The sequence below is a fragment of the Chrysemys picta genome, chromosome 11 (assembly GCF_011386835.1).
Source record: "Chrysemys picta bellii isolate R12L10 chromosome 11, ASM1138683v2, whole genome shotgun sequence".
Lineage (NCBI taxonomy): Eukaryota > Metazoa > Chordata > Testudines > Emydidae > Chrysemys > Chrysemys picta.
The window spans coordinates 21,111,939-21,130,487 of NC_088801.1; the positions used below are offsets into that span (position 1 = coordinate 21,111,939).

At 38.0% G+C, this 18,549-nt stretch overlaps 1 protein-coding gene across 1 annotated transcript in view; it reads right to left on the bottom strand.

Annotated features, from left to right (window-relative positions):
- Positions 1 to 18,549, bottom strand: part of LRP1B (LDL receptor related protein 1B) — a 1,261,104-nt gene that overhangs the window by 192,560 nt on the left and 1,049,995 nt on the right. The window contains exons 60-61 of the mRNA XM_065561615.1: positions 15,782 to 15,963; positions 8,220 to 8,419 (exon numbers count right to left, since the gene is read on the bottom strand). Coding sequence (XP_065417687.1) covers positions 8,220 to 8,419; positions 15,782 to 15,963 — 382 coding nt within the window. The remainder of the gene's footprint in view (positions 1 to 8,219; positions 8,420 to 15,781; positions 15,964 to 18,549) is intronic.

The window sequence follows — 18,549 nt, forward strand, 5'->3', positions numbered from 1 at the left end:
AATATAATGGTGAATCTGGCCCTTAATTAGTTAGCATACAGCTATGTAACTTTTAAGAGTGACTAGTGTTGGTCATGTAATGTACCAGTTTGAACATTTGACACATTTATATAGCCTTGACAGTAACTCAATTAAAGTAATAAGACTGCAGCATGCAAATTAGCTTGGGAGGAGGAGTAATTGTTGGTTGAGTATTCTGAAGCCACAATAGCCCCATTAAGCGTGACCTAAACTATTAACCTAGGCATCTGATCATAACGGATATGATACCCAATAACAATTTAGTATAATTACTACATAACTTTAAAAAAGAGTCTATGCAGCAGATTTCAATTAGTTTTAACTGTATGGAAAATATGTGAGTGAGTATATATAAAATTAAAGAAACTATGCTAAAATAACATTAAGGTTTCAAAGTCAAGCACTCATAAGTTAGGAAATGCTAGAACATATAACTTTATCCAGACCCTGTTTGTGTATGCATTATGATAGATTCTATAGTTACATGATCCCATGCTATATCTATATATCTATATCTATCCATATGGTATTTAGGTTCTATATTACTAAAACCTTTCTAACTATAAGGGAGCTTGTGGAATCCCCATCATTGGAGGTTTTAAAATACAGATTAGACAAATAACTGTCAGGGCTGGTCTAGGTATCTCTAATCCTACCTCGGTGTTGGGGGTTGGAGGGTGGACTAGATGACATCCTGAAGTAATTTCCAGATCTACATTTCTTTCTTTCTACTTTTTCCATAGGAACCTGCCTTATTGAGTAAATGGGTTATTCAGTATTTCTTTTCATTCTCCTTATTCAATATGTGGTCTCTCCTCTGGCATTATTTAACACACATCATCCAAACCTTGCACTAAAAAAGAATAAATTAATGATAGGCCTTTGGCACTGTTCAAATCCCTACTCTCCTCAGGTATAGGAAGGACTTAAATTGGAGGTCTCCCACATCCCAAGTGAGTACTGTTATGAGGGAAGTTGTTTCTCTCTCGCCTGTTCTGTATGAATTCGCATGAGGGGCCCAATCCAGTAAGCATGCTCAGACTATTCCTATCAGGTCAGGCCCCACATGCAACTTGTCTTCACCTGGTTTGTGAATCACTCTGGGACTTAGGGGGGGAGATGAGTGGGGAAGGAGGCAGCAGTGTGCAAGCACAGATGTAGAAACACAGGTACCTTTTACTGCAAAACCAGAGGCACTGAATGAGTTTAGGCACCTACAGGCTTCAGTCCAAGCTTTGTGCATTGCAGTGGTCCCAAAACTGGGAATTAAGCTCCTAAAACTGGGACTTGGGCACCTAATTCCTTTTGTGCATTCATTTCCGATTGCTTAATAAACATTAATGAAGTTATCTTCACAACACCCTTGAGACATTACAAGGTATTATTATCCTCATTTTACAAGTGGGGAACTAAACACAGAAAGTTAAGGCCAAAACTGTCAAAAGTGTCCACTGGATTTTGGCACACAACTTGAAACATTTAACTGGGCTTTTTATAGCACTTTATATATTCAAAGCTCAGTTACTACTGACTTCAGTTGTAGTTGTGAGTGCTCAGCACTTCTTCCAATCTGGCACCAGGTGTCTCATGTTAGATAGCCAGAAAATGAGAAACATGCAGTTATTGGCCACCTGTGAACATTTTAGTGTAAGTGACTTGTCTAGCATCACAAAGGAACTCCATGGCAGAGGCAATGATCCAGTTATACATGGTGGCATTCAACTTACTTAACAAACAGACCACTCTTTCTTTTCCTGTAATCATCTGCCTCATTCACTACACTCCTGCAACAAACAGGGTAGAGGTTCCTATAGACAACAGACTTATTCATTATACAACCCTGATTCACTTCTAGAGTATAGTATATCTTGTGCCCTGTATGAAGCCGGCAGGTTCTTGCTGAAAAGAATAGTTCATGATTCTGTAATTAAAGACTATCCTAACACATATGTACCAAGGGGTGGAAATAAGGCTGTTGGGACAACCTTAATTCTAACATTTCCTAACTTTGGAATGCTTGACTTTGTTCTTTTAATGTAGTTTGTGTGTGATGTTTAAAAAAGAAAAATTTTAAAGAAAACAAAATCCTTCATAATGCATCATACTGACACCAACATAGGTTACTAGTAGGGTTTAAGTCCCAGAACTGACCTCCACCACTAGAACTAATGGAGCAACTGATAGCAATAGCAAGTTATTATCCTCTGTGTGGACAAGACACTAGTGAGGGAGAAGAGACATATACTTTGTCAATTGGTTTTTGCTATTTGCTGACAGCCAAGGAACATAGATACTCAGAACTCCTGGATTCAAGTCCAGGATCTGTAGATAAGCATGCCCCAGGATCCTTCTGTCCTTGTTCCCCAAGCTATTCTCTCTCTCTCTTCTATCTTGCCTCATTCCCCAGCTCCTGTCCCCTCCTCTCTCCTATCCAACCCTGCTCCTGTCTCCCTCAACCACCCTCACCCAGCTTCTATCCAGCCATTACCCTGATTTCTATCTCCCTCTCCTTCTGTGTAGGTAACTGCTCAGCCCCCTTTGCTCTTATCTATTCCCACCCTGGTTCCTATCCCCATCTCTTCCCCCCTCCCCGTTGGGCAACTTCATCTATATGCCACTTTACCAGCTGTCCCTATAATAATTGGTTGATTGATTGATAGATCTAGATAGCTCTTACACGCAGAGAGAGACAGACACAATATATTATGGAGGAATTTGTTACAATTTTGTAACTATGGTTGTGCCCGGGTTGCCATTATAAACCCTATTTTCATACTTCCCTAACTTTTCCCATAAAGTAAGATTTTCATCTGCAAATGCTTGTGCTTAAGTTTAGCAGGGACAAGAGGACCAGAATTTGATCTCTGATAGATGTAAAAGTCACCAGTGAAATTCAATGGATTGCTGGCATTATACTGATGTAAAACTGAGGTAATGAAAACAAACCCAGAATATTTCTTCCTGTAATTACAAGCTTCTATAATTAGCAGTTTTGAAATTACAGGAACTAAACTATGAACACCTTTTAAATTTAATATTTCATCCCCTGCTCAAAAATAAGAGAGTTTTAGGGCTAAAGATTCGGAAGACCTGTTTGACATAGCTAGGTGGCCAAGGGAACGGGAACCCAAATGATTACTTTGCTAAATTCCTAAATATTTAAAGCTGGTATAAATAAACTGTCTTAGTGCTTAGCCAGATTAATGCTCTAATGAATGCTCAATGATTTAATATGCATAAAACTTGGGAGTGCTACAGCTTTACATTTGCTACACTCTAATATAGCTTATATAATCAACCATTAAACTTTAAGTAGCTGTGTAAAGTTAGTATTGCCTCCATTGACATGAAGTTCTCCTAAGCTCTCCAAGATCCCTAGTGTACGTGGTGTGTCAAAATTCTCACTACAACTTCTCTCCTACCAACCATAATGTACACAAGAGGGGGCAGTCACTGATATTTCTCACCTGCAAAGATCAGGAACTCTGCAGGAGAGGAAAGCAGCAGACATTCCCCTCTCCTAGACAGTTTCTAAGATCTGCAAGAGAGATGACAGTGTTTTACCTGTTGGAAAGTTGTTACAACCCATGGCTAGAAGTTTAAAAGAAGAGTAAACTGGGCTTAAAGACCAAGCTCACAAGATTCAAATTCTGTCAGTCAAAAGCAGCCAGGGATGGATTAAAGTAAGCCAGAGCTCTAAGAATATCACACCACAGGGTATGCCTGTGGCCCTGCGCCCACACCATGGTGATGCTGAGGGAACCCTCCCACCCCAGAGGGGAAGAGGCAGCAGCAGTATGGAGCACTCTTCCTCTTGGGAGTAGCAAGGGTGTAAAGAAAAGGTCTTTCTTCTTTCACTGGCAATGTGGGGTGACAGCGAAGGTCCACGCAGTATTGCACTGACTGGGTCTGCTGCACACAATATCTTCTGCTAAGGTGGTGCTGGTAGGGCCCCATGCAACAACAAGTTTTGAAATTAACACTGAAAGGCATGGGTGAGTTCACACCTGTTGTTTCAGGCTGTCTGCAGACTCAGGCAATTATTACTACATTGTATATGATAGTACACATTTAGAAGCTTTTATTCATAACCATGAGGCCTAAAATCTCACATTTTTTTTCTTTTTAAATGCAAGCTTAGATTCTAGTGGAATCTAGTCATTCTAGGAGCTGGGGCCCTAGTCACAGACCTACAGTGCCTTTTCCTTAATCCAGCCCTGAGCACTTAGAGAGGCTGCCTTCCCTACATCCCATGGCACAGTTCTATATTTGGATTGCCATCAGAAAGAGAGGAAAGGAATAGGAATGGCTGAAGAAGTGATAATGTGGGAGAACTGTTGTGAAAACCCACGGGTCGGACACGAGAAAAGCTGCTGAAAGACTGTGTGCTATGGTGATAAAACAGTTCCAAAGTTTACTTAGAAGGAACAGGCTGGGTGCCAAAGCAGTTTCGGTTCCTTCTCTGACCTCTGTGGGCACCATTTAATCCACTAGCTAGATCCCAGACTAGAGGATTCCTTCTCTGTGTGAGAGAACCCTCCCACCCCTGCAAAAAAGACCCCACTTTTCTATCTTGTCTCATAAAAGTGGAATTAGAAAACACACATTAATATTTACTGAATTAAAGTTTTCTACTAATTTCCAATTTTAAAATTAAATTAACTATTTTCTAATTTTTAAATTAAGTTGTTAAAGGAAAATAATAAAAGAACAAATTCACCAACTCTTTGGGTATCCAATGAAAAATAAACAAATCAGGGATTTACAAAACCTCACTACCCCTTGAATTATAAAATCATAATTTGTTTAGCAGAAATTCAGTTTTAAGTTCTCAGATCTTAGAGTTCTTAGATCTTTACACAGAAAAGTATAAATCACAGTTAACTGTTCAGTGTTATAAGAGTATAGTCCACCAAAAGCCATACCCCCCATTAGTTTCAGAAAACTTTCTTATATGCATTTTCCAACATCCTCAAGAGATGTGGAAGGTACTCAAGAAAGGGGAATCTTTCCCAGAGACTTGAGTTCTGCAGGAAAAGCTCAGTGAGAATGGTGAGAGTAAAATAATTTTGCAGATAGCACTTTAGGGATATTCCTCTCTCTCTCTTTTCTGCAGATCTCCTATGATCCACAGATGGGGAACTCAACTCATGTGGACCTTAGAACATGAATATGAGTGAGTGTTCACTAGGGTTCATAACCTCCCAAGAAACCTTAGGTAGCTCTCTCACTTGATCCTTTCCAACCCCTCTGTAGGTATTAGGAATTCTGGATTCTCAGACAAACTCTATGATGCTTGTAGGATAACACCAATACCCCCAAATCTATGCATGTGCTTTGGAGGCCAACTTACTCCCTTCCACAAGCTTGGGGAGGCTTTATCTTCAACACACCAAAGCAGTGCTCTAAGCCTTCCATCATGGCAATTTAGCCATGTTGGGAGGACTGGTGAGTGTGAAACCTACCAATTCATTTGACATCTGCTGTAAGGATGAAGTGCTCTCAGTCCCATACTTCCCTTCTCTACTGGCCTTGCTGTGTTTGGCCCATGTTCCCCTTCTGCACGTCTTTGCAACCCTCAGTTCTGCATCTAATACTCTCTTCAACAATTGACTTTCCAAGATCCATCTTATTTCCAGCCCATCTCCCAGACCTCTTGGAGATGTGAGGTAGTCATAAAGAGGTGTGTCCTTTAGGAAGGTCTGCCAGAAGTAGCAGGGGAGCATGCTAGAAGGGACTGGATAGGCAATTGATCAGGGAGGCATTCCCCTCCTCAACTAAAGTCACTAAACTTAATTTTTATTCTCTGCACTTTCCTTTCTCAGGACAGAATCTTGCAAAAACAAACAAACAAAAACAAACAAACAAAACCCAGAAGATTTTTGTTCATTGGTGAACATCTCTTTTTAAATATCTCCTAATTTATAAATATCAAGTATGATTAACCTAAATTCTGATGGAAACACTCTAATTACCACTGACAAGCACCCCACATGATTTATTTACACTTTGAGGCCTATCTTCATAAAGAGCTATAAAACTCCACTAAGCTACAGAGTTATTCGTTTTTTAAAATAAAAACAAACATCTCTAGCAATCATCTGGCTTCTCATTTAAAGTCTATAAGAGATGGTGTGCTATCTTGACAATTTTATTTAAAATGTTAATACAAATTTTAAAGTAAGAATTTAATGAACTAATCTTTGACCCTCGTTGCTTGATCTCATTTCCTAAGTTTTATCTTTCTCCTCATCATCATTTTTTTCACTATAAAGTGACAAAAAAAGATGAAGAGATTATTGAATTAGGACAACCTAAATATGGACATGCTCACCAGAGTGCAAAAATCTTCTATTTTCTTTAATTTTGGAAAAAAAAAATTCTACTCTCAGTGTTACTTGATCCCACCACCAACTCTCATCTCTTCCTTGGTCCTGCTGGCATCTCCTTGGGTCTTTGACCCCCACAGCCTATGCAACATTGGTCATGTAGCACAGGCCCCTTTTGCCCGTGCCTTATTAACCAAGATAAAACTGCAGGGGTTATGTTCCAAAACCTCTTTTGTCTCCTGTCCCTCTTTCGAGGATAACAGGTGCCTTTTCTCTTTGGGGTGAACTTTCCGCACACACAACCGCAGATTTAGAAACACAGAGAGAAAATGGATAAAAAGAGAAAAATAAATGGTTTGCGTAACATACCTAAATTTACACTTTACATAAGATAAACTAGACAAGGCAATCTAAGTTTAAGTTACAGAAAGGAAAGAAATCCTTGAATGTTCCAAAAAGTACTTTTATGCTCTGACCCTAGTGTCAGACTTCTAACCTCCACACTGTTCCAAGGGGGAGAGAGAGAGCCCTCCCTTTGCAATCTTCTAAGTTTTCCCTCCCCTCTACTTCCCATTTTGGGTATGGCCTATCTGAACCCATCTCCCATTATCTAGGGTAGCCACTTCAAGGAGCCATCTCCCATCATCTAGATTTCCCCAGTTACCTATACATACAACGGAGTTTTACATGTATTGCTTTCTCTAAGGCTTTGCCAAGGCAAGGCCGGACACATGGCCACTAGAGGATTCAACCGTCTTTGATAGCTGCCTCTCAAAAGCTTAACAACCTATATCCAAAAGAATGTTGTTCAGTGACTCCTAGTTGTGCCTGGCAAGTAGAGTACTTTCTGATTGTCCATATCCATTACTCATTGAGGAAAGTAGTTTTACCTGACTGGGTGGAGTTTTGCTAAAGCTTATTTTCACCCCTCAACTCTCTGTTATTAAATATTACTTTATTAATAGACACATTCAGTCTGTCATACTGAGCTCTAGAGCCAACCTATCACTTTTTTAGGCCAGTATTTCATGTTTCAAGATTTTAGAGTAAAGTTCGGGCAGAATCAGGCTTTATTATAGAAACTAAATGTTATCTTTAACAATGGAAAAATACTGCCTCTCCTTAATAATTTTCTTCCTAGAGGCTATGTAATTATGTATACCAAAAGGCAGCAAACCATTTGTGACAACAGCAGCTTTGAGGGTAACATTTCTATGCTAATAAATAAAACACATTAAAAAACTACTGCTTAATTCAACCAAGAAAAAAAATCTTACTACTGAATAATGTATTTGGACTATTAAGAAAACTCAGTCCCTATTTAGAATTTTTGCTTTCTTTTGATAAAAGGCATTTTTCACAGATATGAATTGCTGCACATTTGCGTGTATTAAAAGAATGCCAAAGAGGCTTTTATAAGCCCTGGAAGAAATACAGAAGATTGGCAGGAGTAGGGATTTTGCCCTGCAGGATTCATGTTGGCAGCCAACATCTACAACAAATTCAGTGTTCATGAGGAGTAGTCTAGCAAAATATATGTGTTGGCAAAAACAGAGGAAATAATGAAGAAATACAGAAATAGAAATGTACCTCTTTGATCTTGTCTAAATTTGGTTAATACAGAAGGGGGAAGAATACTGTTTTCTTATCAGGAAGTGTCCTTTAGTATTCTGTTTAATGATGCAAACAAATTCTCATTCTGCTTCTTAAAATACTTACAAAAAAGCAAAATATGTAGCTTTGTCATCTTGCAATGCACAATATTCTTCACATTTAGAATACAAATGTTTTTTCCCAATTAATATAACACACCTTTAATTAAAAATAAGAAATGTCAAAAATTGAATGTTTTACACCTGTTTGACCAACCTTTATGTCTATGAAATCCATCCATGTCAGCAAACTCAATATGATTTTCATCAGCCCAGTAGAGTCTACTGTTGACATAATCTATTGTAAGAGCCATAGGTCTGGAGATCTGTGTTTCTATGACAACAGTTTGATTGGTGCCATCCATACCAACACGGCCAATGTGAGGATACTCACAGCAATCAATCCAGTACAAATATCTAGGAAGACAAAATCAATAACTGTTTTATTTACAGCTGGAAAGGCACTAACACATAGCAGCTAATGTTTTAATTTTTTTTGGTTGGTTTTAAGTACTATCCAGGAATTATTCTGTAGTGCTTTCATGCTCCAAGTTAGCTAATTTGAGAGGGGTTTTTTTTGAAGAAAATTTTACAACTTCATAGCTTGAAGTATAGCATTTAGGTGTACGAGTCGCCATGTTAGAGATATTGATGCAGTTTTGCATCTGTACTTAAACCATTAAAGGAAAAGCTCAAAATGGGATATATATGTCTAGATTTATTTAGGATTGCCACCCTTAAATTCTGAAGTATCATCATGATTTTACTAAGCTAAAATCTCAGGTCCTGCAATAATGTTATTGTTAAAAGAATTTCAGGTAGGTAAAATATTATAATACTGTATTACCGTGCCAATTTTTTATATTTTATACACTAATTTCACTGATCAGAGCATTATGATGAAAATGACATTCTTTCATAATGGGCAAACTACAAAACATGGCAAGGATGGCACACTTGCCAAGATTAAAAGAGGTGAGAGTATTGATGGAGGAATGTATGTTTCTAAATTGGCTGAGAATGAGGGAATATCACATTGGGTGGGGATTTTGTTTTTCCTTTCTTTTTCAGTTGATTGCGAATACTCAGCTAAGATGCCTGGCATGTGTTACATTTAAAAATATTTGTAAGGAGATGTTTTGTTGGCGTACTAATATAATTTATCTTTCATGAGCTATTGACCCACATAGAGGTTAGAAAAAAATGTAGTTATAAGATTGTGACTCTGAAATGGGGACTTGAGTACAGGGGGTCTATTGTATTGTTTACTTATTTCAACCTCATGGCATATATAGCTGTACTTCTCTTCTGTAGGCAGCAAACACCTGACCTTTACATCTGGATTATTAGATGGGTCATTATCTAAGAATGATTTGGGGGAAAGCAGGAAAGGTTGATTATTTCAGTTTATATGGCTCATCTGTTAGTATTAATACACCTATATTAACTTGGGTAGGGTGGGCGCTTCCATAAGAGACTGAAATGGGCTCAGGTATTCTGTCCCCAAGGCTTTTGGGAAGTAAGCATGTTGTGGGTAGTGATACACATGGTCACAAGTGAAAATTATGGGAACATTGCCTGCTAGGAAATTAGTGGAGCACATTATCATTAAATTACAGGGAAAAAAATGAGCTACAAGCATAACTAAGCTTGTTGGGATGGATGAGAAAAGCTATCCTTGCTCAGAGCCCTTTTTTGTTGGCATGTGAAAGAGAGACACACAGAGAATCCCCTTCTTCCTTCTCTAATTAGAAGTTAGACAAGTTGTGATGTAAATTCCTCCTCCTCCACTTCTCTGTCTTTCACACACAGACAAAAACATCCTCTCAATACAAGGATAAGTGTTCTCGTCCATTCCCACAAGATGAATTATGTTTATAATTTTTTTTCTATTGTCACATCTGTGAATATAAATAGATCACACAGCACCAAACCTAGTGTAGTCTCTCTCTTCCTATGTGCTATCTCTTTTGCACATAATCAAAGTTACTTTCTATATATTGATTTGTATTTTTGATTTCCATATGTTTAAACAGTTTGGTTTTACAGCACAACCTTCTTAAAACATCACAAGAAATCAATGCTGAAAACCCAGCACCAAACAAATAGAGATGTAAATGTCTGGTTCGACTTTGAAGAGGAACTGTGAAACAGGCATGGGATTCTGTATTTACTGGTCTTCAGTGATTTTCAGAGTAAATTTACTAAATGTATAATTCTTTTTCATTTCCACATTATTGCACTTCAGCACCCAGAGCAAGATTCACTAAAGGACTTAGGTGTTTGACACTTTAGGTGCCTAAATCCCAGAATCAGGCCCCAGTGGGATTCAGAAAACATGAAATTCAGAAAACCGCCACTCAGCTGCACCTAAACTCTCTCAGTGCCTGAATTTTTGCAATAAAAGTTCCCTAAGCATTTACGATTCTGAACTTGGCTCTGACATTCCCAGGTGAGAGCCCTAGCCACTGGGCTATGGGATATTCTGATGTGGGGTTTCCAAAGGGTCTCCTATTGAATCTGTTCCACTGTTGCTAAATAATTTTAAGAAGTCATTGGAGCAGAGAAAGTGGGTCTTCCACGTCCCAGGGGAGCGCTCTAACCAACAGGCTACAAATTCATTCTTCTGCTTGCTCTCTCGCTCTCTCTGGACCCAGGATGAACCTGTTTCACTGTGGAAAATGAAAGAAACATTGGGCCAGAGAGAGCACCCAAATTTCTTTATCACTCTAATCCTCAGGAGAGTAAGGATATGTCTACGCTTCAAGCTGGGGTGGGGGATGATTCCCAGCTCGAAGAGACATACCCACACTTGCTCTGATTGAGCATAGCTGCAGCAGCAGTGCAAATGGCAGGAAGAGTCAGACGCCTCAAGTACATGCCTATGGTCTCAGACTGGCACATACTCAAGGTGTCCAGCCCCACACACTGTACTGCAGCTTCACTTTATCATGATAGCTCAACGAGAGCCAGAGTGAGTACATTTCCTCAAGTTGGTAATCACACCCCCAGATCGAAGTGTAGACATATCATCACCTCATGGAATGTCGATGAAACTAATGGCTTGTCTACACAGCAGCAATGCACACTATGGGGGTGTAATTTCTAAAGCTCACTCACACGCACTTAGGCTTCCCTAATGGGTTTTAATGAATACATGCTAGGGAACCTTTAGTACACAACAGCAAGGTCTACACAGACAAATTAATGTGTAACACTTTAGTCCACTTCAGACATTACACCCTGGTAAGGTGCATTACCCCACCATGTAGACAAGCCCTTAGGCTCCTAAATCATTTAGGTTCTTTTTTGAAAATGTTACCAGGATGACTTATTTCCTTCTCTTGTATCATCACTGGTATTCTGGAGGCCACTTTATGCTCTCAGTTGCCCCCGTATTCCCACAGAAGTCTACTGAGATTACCCGGGTGTAACAGAGAAAATACATCATTTGAAGACAAAAGGGCAAATTCTTCATTCTGTAGCACCAGTAATTAAATCCAGAGTAACTTCATTGAAGTCAATGAAGTTATTCCAGATTACACTAGTGTAACTCAGAGCAGATTTTAAAGACCAATGCATGAGTAACTGAGACCAGAATTTGTACACAATGAGGCTGTATAGATTAAATTGATAACAGAATTTGGTTTGCAGAATATTTAATACAGGTAATGATGTTTGAGAGGAAGAATAACCCAGCTAGATTCTTGTAGCCCAACCTTAATTTGCATGAATATCAGTTAGGGGGGAAATAAAACAAACACCACTGTTCTACTAGTAAACTGAGAAAATCTGGTAAAATGGGGGCTTCAGTGTCAGATTTTGCCACAGGCACCAAAAACCTTTGTGCGGCCCTGAGGAAGAGGTATTTTGGGGGCAACAGCAAGAGTGCCCTGTGCACCTATGATCCTCATTGGTGGAATGTCTCCTAGGTGACCTTTACAAGCCAGTGCATGACAGAGCAACTCTCAGGTTTTATTAACTTGTGCTCGAGGCCAATTTGGCCCCTGGTATTCCCAATTCCAAGGAAAACAGTTTTGCTTGCACCCCAATAGAATATTTTTTGCCTTATTCCCCTCCTCAGTTGTATCTAGGTTTGATCTGGCATAATTAAGGAGAGAGCTCTCCATGAGTAGAGCTGGGTGACGTTTTTCAAATTTTACATTAGGGAAAACCTTAATTAATATTGCATTCTATTTTCACAAAATTTCTTCCTAATTTTTAATTCAGCCAAAAAGCTTACTAGAATATCTCAGATTTTCAGGGGGGGAAATTGGGGAATATGTTTTTTCTTGTTTTTTTCCCGTCAATCAATTCTATGTGTTTGGAATTATTTCTTTCAATGGAGAAAATATTTTTTAATTTTACATTTTTGTCCCTGTTTCTGGAAACAGTAAGTGTTAAAAATATAGCAGCAGGTATGTTTCTATGGGGACTTTCAACTCAAAGGTCCAGATGCAAAATCCACATGTACAAGAAAGCTACTGAAATGCAGTTTCAAGTACCTTACGAAAGAAGGAAACAGAATATTGACCCAAAACACACTGCACAGCAATGTAAGGTGGCTGGAGAATTTTGGCCACAGACTGCAGTGGAAAAACTTCTCTTATGAAAACTGTGGTAACATTTTTAATATCTGCTATATAGGTGGACTATGATTTTTAGCATGTTACCTGAAAGGATGAACTGGACTCATCTAATACCATTTCAATCACACAATAACAACTTGAAATGTGGGGGGAAAAGCTCTCACACCTCAACCCAACCAAGCAACCAACAACCCAAAAATAACCTGAATGATTTTGGTGATGGTTTTGTATATCCAGCACCTCAAAAAGATTTATTATGTTATTAATTTCTATTGTGGCCATTGCTCCCTCAGAAATTACTGGGCCAAATCATCCTCTAAGTGCCAAAAACTCTGAGCTGGGGTCAGGAATCTAAGTTTGAATGTACTTACTTTTTACAAAAAAAGAACAGGAGTACTTGTGGCACCTTAGAGACTAACAAATTTATTAGAGCATAAGCTTTCGTGGGCTACTGCCCACTTCTTCGGATGCATATAGAGTGGAACATATATATATATATATGTAAGGAAAAGGGAACCCAATGGAGCGGTGTTGAGACACTGGTCTTCTTTACAAAAGCCCCAGTATTTACAGGATCACCTGATTGATTTCCCTGTCTGTCTTTGGCCAAGACAGGGAAATCTATGCATCCGAAGAAGTGGGCAGTAGCCCACGAAAGCTTATGCTCTAATAAATTTGTTAGTCTCTAAGGTGCCACAAGTACCACTGTTCTTTTTGCGGATACAGACTAACACGGCTGCAACTCTGAAACCTGTCATTACTTTTTACAGGTTGTTCTGATAGATGGGTCTGGGGCTAGTATCATCAGAGAAAGAGAATAGGGTTTGGCCAAAGACAGACAGGGAAATCAATCAGGTGATCCTGTAAATACGGGGGCTTTTGTAAAGAAGACCAGTGTCTCCACACTGCTCCATTGGGTTCCCTTTTCCTTACACATCATGCTGACAAGGACTCACCAACCACTGCTAAATCATTCTTAACCAAAGTGGATGGGTAAGAAACATAACATACTGCCAACAGGATCAGCATTATCTTGCACTACTATATCCAAGTAGGTCTGAAGAGGGATAATGCTATGAAAACTGGCCACCTCCTGGACCCAACACTCCCAGCAAAAGCCCCTCTCCAACTATGAATGCTGATGCTGCAGACTTGGACAGAGACAATTGTTTGGGATCACTATGTAAGAGCTAGGTGGTAGCATCATGATCATCCTCAAGGAAAGTATACTGCTGTTCCTCCTTTGATAGCCCCCACCCCATTAGCTTTCTTATGTCAGTGGCATTTGAGATTATTGAAGCCTTAAGAAATAAAGACAGAAAAGAATAATTAATTTATTTCCACTAAGACACTATCAGATTTTTATTTATTCTTCTTAAGCAAAAATGTCTTAATACTCCACGATAAAGTGAGAATTACATATTTAATTCACATCTGAAAAGGAAACAAAGCAAGCTTTCTTTATTCCATGATTTCAGATGAAGCAGTCAATGCTACTTGCAAATTTTATTTATCTGAAGAGGGGTTCAGTTACTTCATGCCATTATTTTTATCAAATAACCCTAAGTGATATTCCTGTTAAAAATGATCTATACTGTAAACATCCATTTTAAGAGCTGAAACTGTACTATGGGAAACAAGCAAACAGACTTTTTATGACTTTTTCAACCATATTAACACTGATCTGTTAGTGGCCATTGTTTATACATATATTTATTGGTGACTTGAGTGTGCTTCCTGTTTATGAGGCAACAACTGTACACCAAGCTAAATAAACCCAGGCGGTAAATGTTGTGAAGTTACAGTTATCACCTCATAAACAGGAAGCACCAGCAAGTTGTTGGTACATTGCAATGTCTCACTTAGAAATTAAAATTTTCTTTTGCTATTAGCTGGGAAAAGTGGGAAGTTATTAATTAATTATTATTACTACTACTACTAGTAGTAGTAGTAGTAGTAGGTTGTTGCCAGCAATGAGTTGGTGCTTTATAGATAGGTATGACAATAAAGCCTCAGCACTGGAAAGCTTACAACTAAATATCTGATGAAGTTCTGTTTATTGTGAGCAAAATTATTTACTTCATTGAGGTTTAATCGGTAATTTTGCCCACTACAAAGATATCTGGGTGTATATCAATTCTCAAATGGTCAGTGATTTCTGACAGAGAGTAGTCAGTTAGAATACAGAGGTTTGCACAACAGTGCACTTTTAAAAAAACAACTCTCTAGCTGTGAGTTAGTCAGTGCCCATTATTCCTATGACTGTGGTTCAGTAAAGATTTAGACTGGGAAGAAAACAATAATGGTGATATTCAAACTGCATGTAGAAATCTAATGTAGATGAATGTACATGCAATGAAATATTTAACGATTTGACATGTAAATTTTTATCTGTATGCTTCAGGATAACAAGTTATTTAAATGATATGGCAGTTCCTACTTTTCTGAACTATTGTTTTGATCTGACTCTTCTGTAGGTTCAAGCAAGGCAGCACTGGATCTGTTTACAAACTCTTTTTGTTTGTACAATTTCCATGAGAGCTAAAATGATAGAGAAACTAATAGTGAACCCCGAGAAGTGCCATTTTTGAATGCCACCAAAGGCCAACTCAGGTCAACTACTACTGTTTGTATTAAAAAAATTCACCATATTGTACATATTAAAATAATGGCAAAAACTATTTAAGTCAGGAACATTATTAAACATTTTTCATCCTTGCACTAGTATGCAGAAGAAATCTGAAGAGTGTTTTTTAAAGACACGTGGCATTTCACTGCCCACTATTAATTTGGATAACAGCAAATGTAGAAAAGAGTAGCTATCATATAACTCACTGCAGTGGATACCTTAAATAAAAATGTGACCATGCTTAATATTTCATATTTAACATGACACAAATACCATATGATCCACACAAATACCACACAAATTATCTTGTATCAAGATGTGTTATGACACAACAAAAATTATTTTTTCTATAACCTGCATTAATCTCCCTGACTATTGCTTTTTAGAACATATGAAGACACAATTAACATCTTTTGTGTATTTTAGCTTGCTGATATACAATAAACCTAATAAGGAAAAACTAGACAGTGATAGGTTTGCGCTGGGGAAAAAATATATTTGAGGACTTTAATGATAATTCATTATCTAGTTCTGATTTTATATTAAACTATTGTTCCATACCCAGCTTGAGGATCTAAAGATAGATCTCTAGGAAACTTCACCCTTTTTTTCACAAGAACAGTGGGATATAAGCCATTGAGTTTTGATACTTCGATAATCCTTTTCTCTGCATCAGACCAATAGAGATTCTTTCCAATCCAGTCAACAGCTAGTGCATTGGGAACAGCTGTGTTATGTACTACCTAGAGGAATTAAGATGCACAAAGTTAATACAAACTTTTGTACTTGTGACCCCTTTCACATAGCAAGCCTCTGAGTGCGACCCCCCCCCTTATAAATTAAAAACACTTTTTAATATATTTAACACCATTATAAATGTGGGTGGCAAAGCAGGGTTTGCAGTGATGGCTGACAGATTGTGACCCCGCATATAATAATCTCATGACCCCCTGAGGGGCCCGACCCCCAGTTTGAGAACCCCTGAGTTAATCAATTAAATACTTAGAAAAAAATTAACAACCAAACTGATTTGTGTATGTTTCAAAATGTTTAAGAGAAGAATACAGGATCCACAGTGAAGCTCTGTGGAAAAAAGTGATACAATAATAAAAAAGTCTGATATTTCTTAAGTAGATTTATTTAACAAAGATGATGGAATGTAATTTCTGTCACAGGGGGAGAATGGGGAATCCCAAACAGAAATTGCAGACTGAACCAGGAACACCACTGGATTGTATTCTGGCATTTTTTTTATTTAGTTTTTGGAGGTACCTTTTGTTTTGTTTTGTTGAAATCTTCCTCGTCACACAAAAAATGTTCCTTTTAGAATAAACTTGTTTTTTAAAATTTCCTATCATTATGGAACACTGAAAAGGCAAGGATTTTCCACTCTCAGGATGGCTGTTTCTTGGCAATGTTCCTTTCCCACCCCCTCAAGAGTACAGTGGGACATATCCCTCTTCATTGTGACAGTGATGCCAATACTTCAAGGCATGCATGCATAAAAGTACACACTTTTTGCTAAGAGGTGGAAATGCCCTAATGGTAAGTAAGGTGCCTTGCAATATCAGGCAGTTCCCAAATAATGTAATTGGCTGAAATTAGGAGTTTAAAGCTTTTTAGCAAGTTAGGTCTGCTGGATTATATGCAAATTATCAGGAAGGAATTTTGAGGGCAGAAGTAATTGAGTATCCCAGTAAAATAGTTTATGGACTAGTGATGGGTTGATCTCAAAAGATGTGATTCTTTGGATGCTTCTGTGGGACTTAACCAAATATATCTAAAACATATTTGGACTACAAATCTCTTCATCACAGGATTTTTTTAAAAGGTCTTCTTGCACTTGTAAATGCTTTTGCATCTGCATCAGAATCTAAAATCAACATGCAAATCTGAAGCACATAGTAGACTTTTTAATTGTATATAACATTTGTGGCAATTAAAGACTTTTCCAACTTTAACTGTAGATGTAGGCTGCAAGATAATCTGCTTCAACCATTACTATGGATATGTTCAACAAATATTAGGAGACACAAGGTGGGTGAGGTAATATCTTTTCTTAGGCCAAATGTTATTGGTGAAAGAGACAAGATTGAGGATTCCACAGAGCGCTTGTCTCTTTCACCAACAGAAGTTGGTCCAATAAAAAATATTACCTACATTGTCTCTCTCTTATATACTGGGCCCAACATGGCTACAACAACACTACAAATAAAAAATATTAAGATCTTTATTACTTGACAAGATCACTTTAAATCTTAAATCTTGTTTTGGACAGCGGATTTTATTCATATGGACAAAGGGAAGGAACATTTTAATTTCCTAATGCCTGAACATTCCCAACCTTATCGTTCACAACCTTCCAAACCTTTACACAGGGGCATTCAACAATTTTATGAAAACTGGATGGTTCTAGAAACCCTCTTACAATTTACAGTGATTTAGTCACCCTAGCTGAAAACAGCAACCCAAATAATTGGATTCTTTTTTCTATTGGCCCTTGCTCTCAAAGGATTTTGAAATTGCTCCTTCACAGTTATTTCAGACACTGAGATATATGTATGTGATATTTTTATAAAAATCTAAAAAAGAAATGTAAATTTTACATCAATATCTTTGATTTTAGAGGGTTTTTTTTCATTTCAAGAAAACAATTTTCATTTGAATCTCTCGTAATATATAAAAGTTTATATCCTTTTATGTTTAAACCTGCTTCTTTGAAAAGTTACTCACCTGTACAGTAAATGGAGTTCTTCACATTGACTGTATATATATATTCCAGTTATGGTGCACATTTGCCCTGAGTGCTCTTGTACTCTTTATCAAGGGAATAGAGAACAGAGAGGCCTAACTGCCTTCTCTTCCACAGTTCCTTCTCTTCCACAGAATCCAAATGTCAGAGAATCACAGAAATGTAGGGCTGGAAGGGACCTCGAGAGATCATCTAGTCTAGTCCGTAGGCTTGGATCAAGTAAACCTAAATGATCCCTGATAGGTGTTTGTCTGACCTGTTCTTAAAAATCTCCAATGACATGGATTCCACAACGTGTGTTGGAAGCCTATCCCAGTGCTTAATCATCCTCATAATTAGAAAGTTATTCCAAATATCTAACTTAAATTCCCTTGTTACAGATACAGTTGAAAACTACTTGTCCTCCCTTCAGTGGACATGGAGAACAATTGACCATCGTTCTCTTTATAACAGCCCGTAGTGTATTTAAAGATGGTTTTCAGGTCCCCCCTCAGTCTTCTTTTCTCAAGACTATACGTGCACAGGTTTTTTTTAATCTTTCCTCTTGGTCAGATATTCTAAATCTTTTATCATTCTT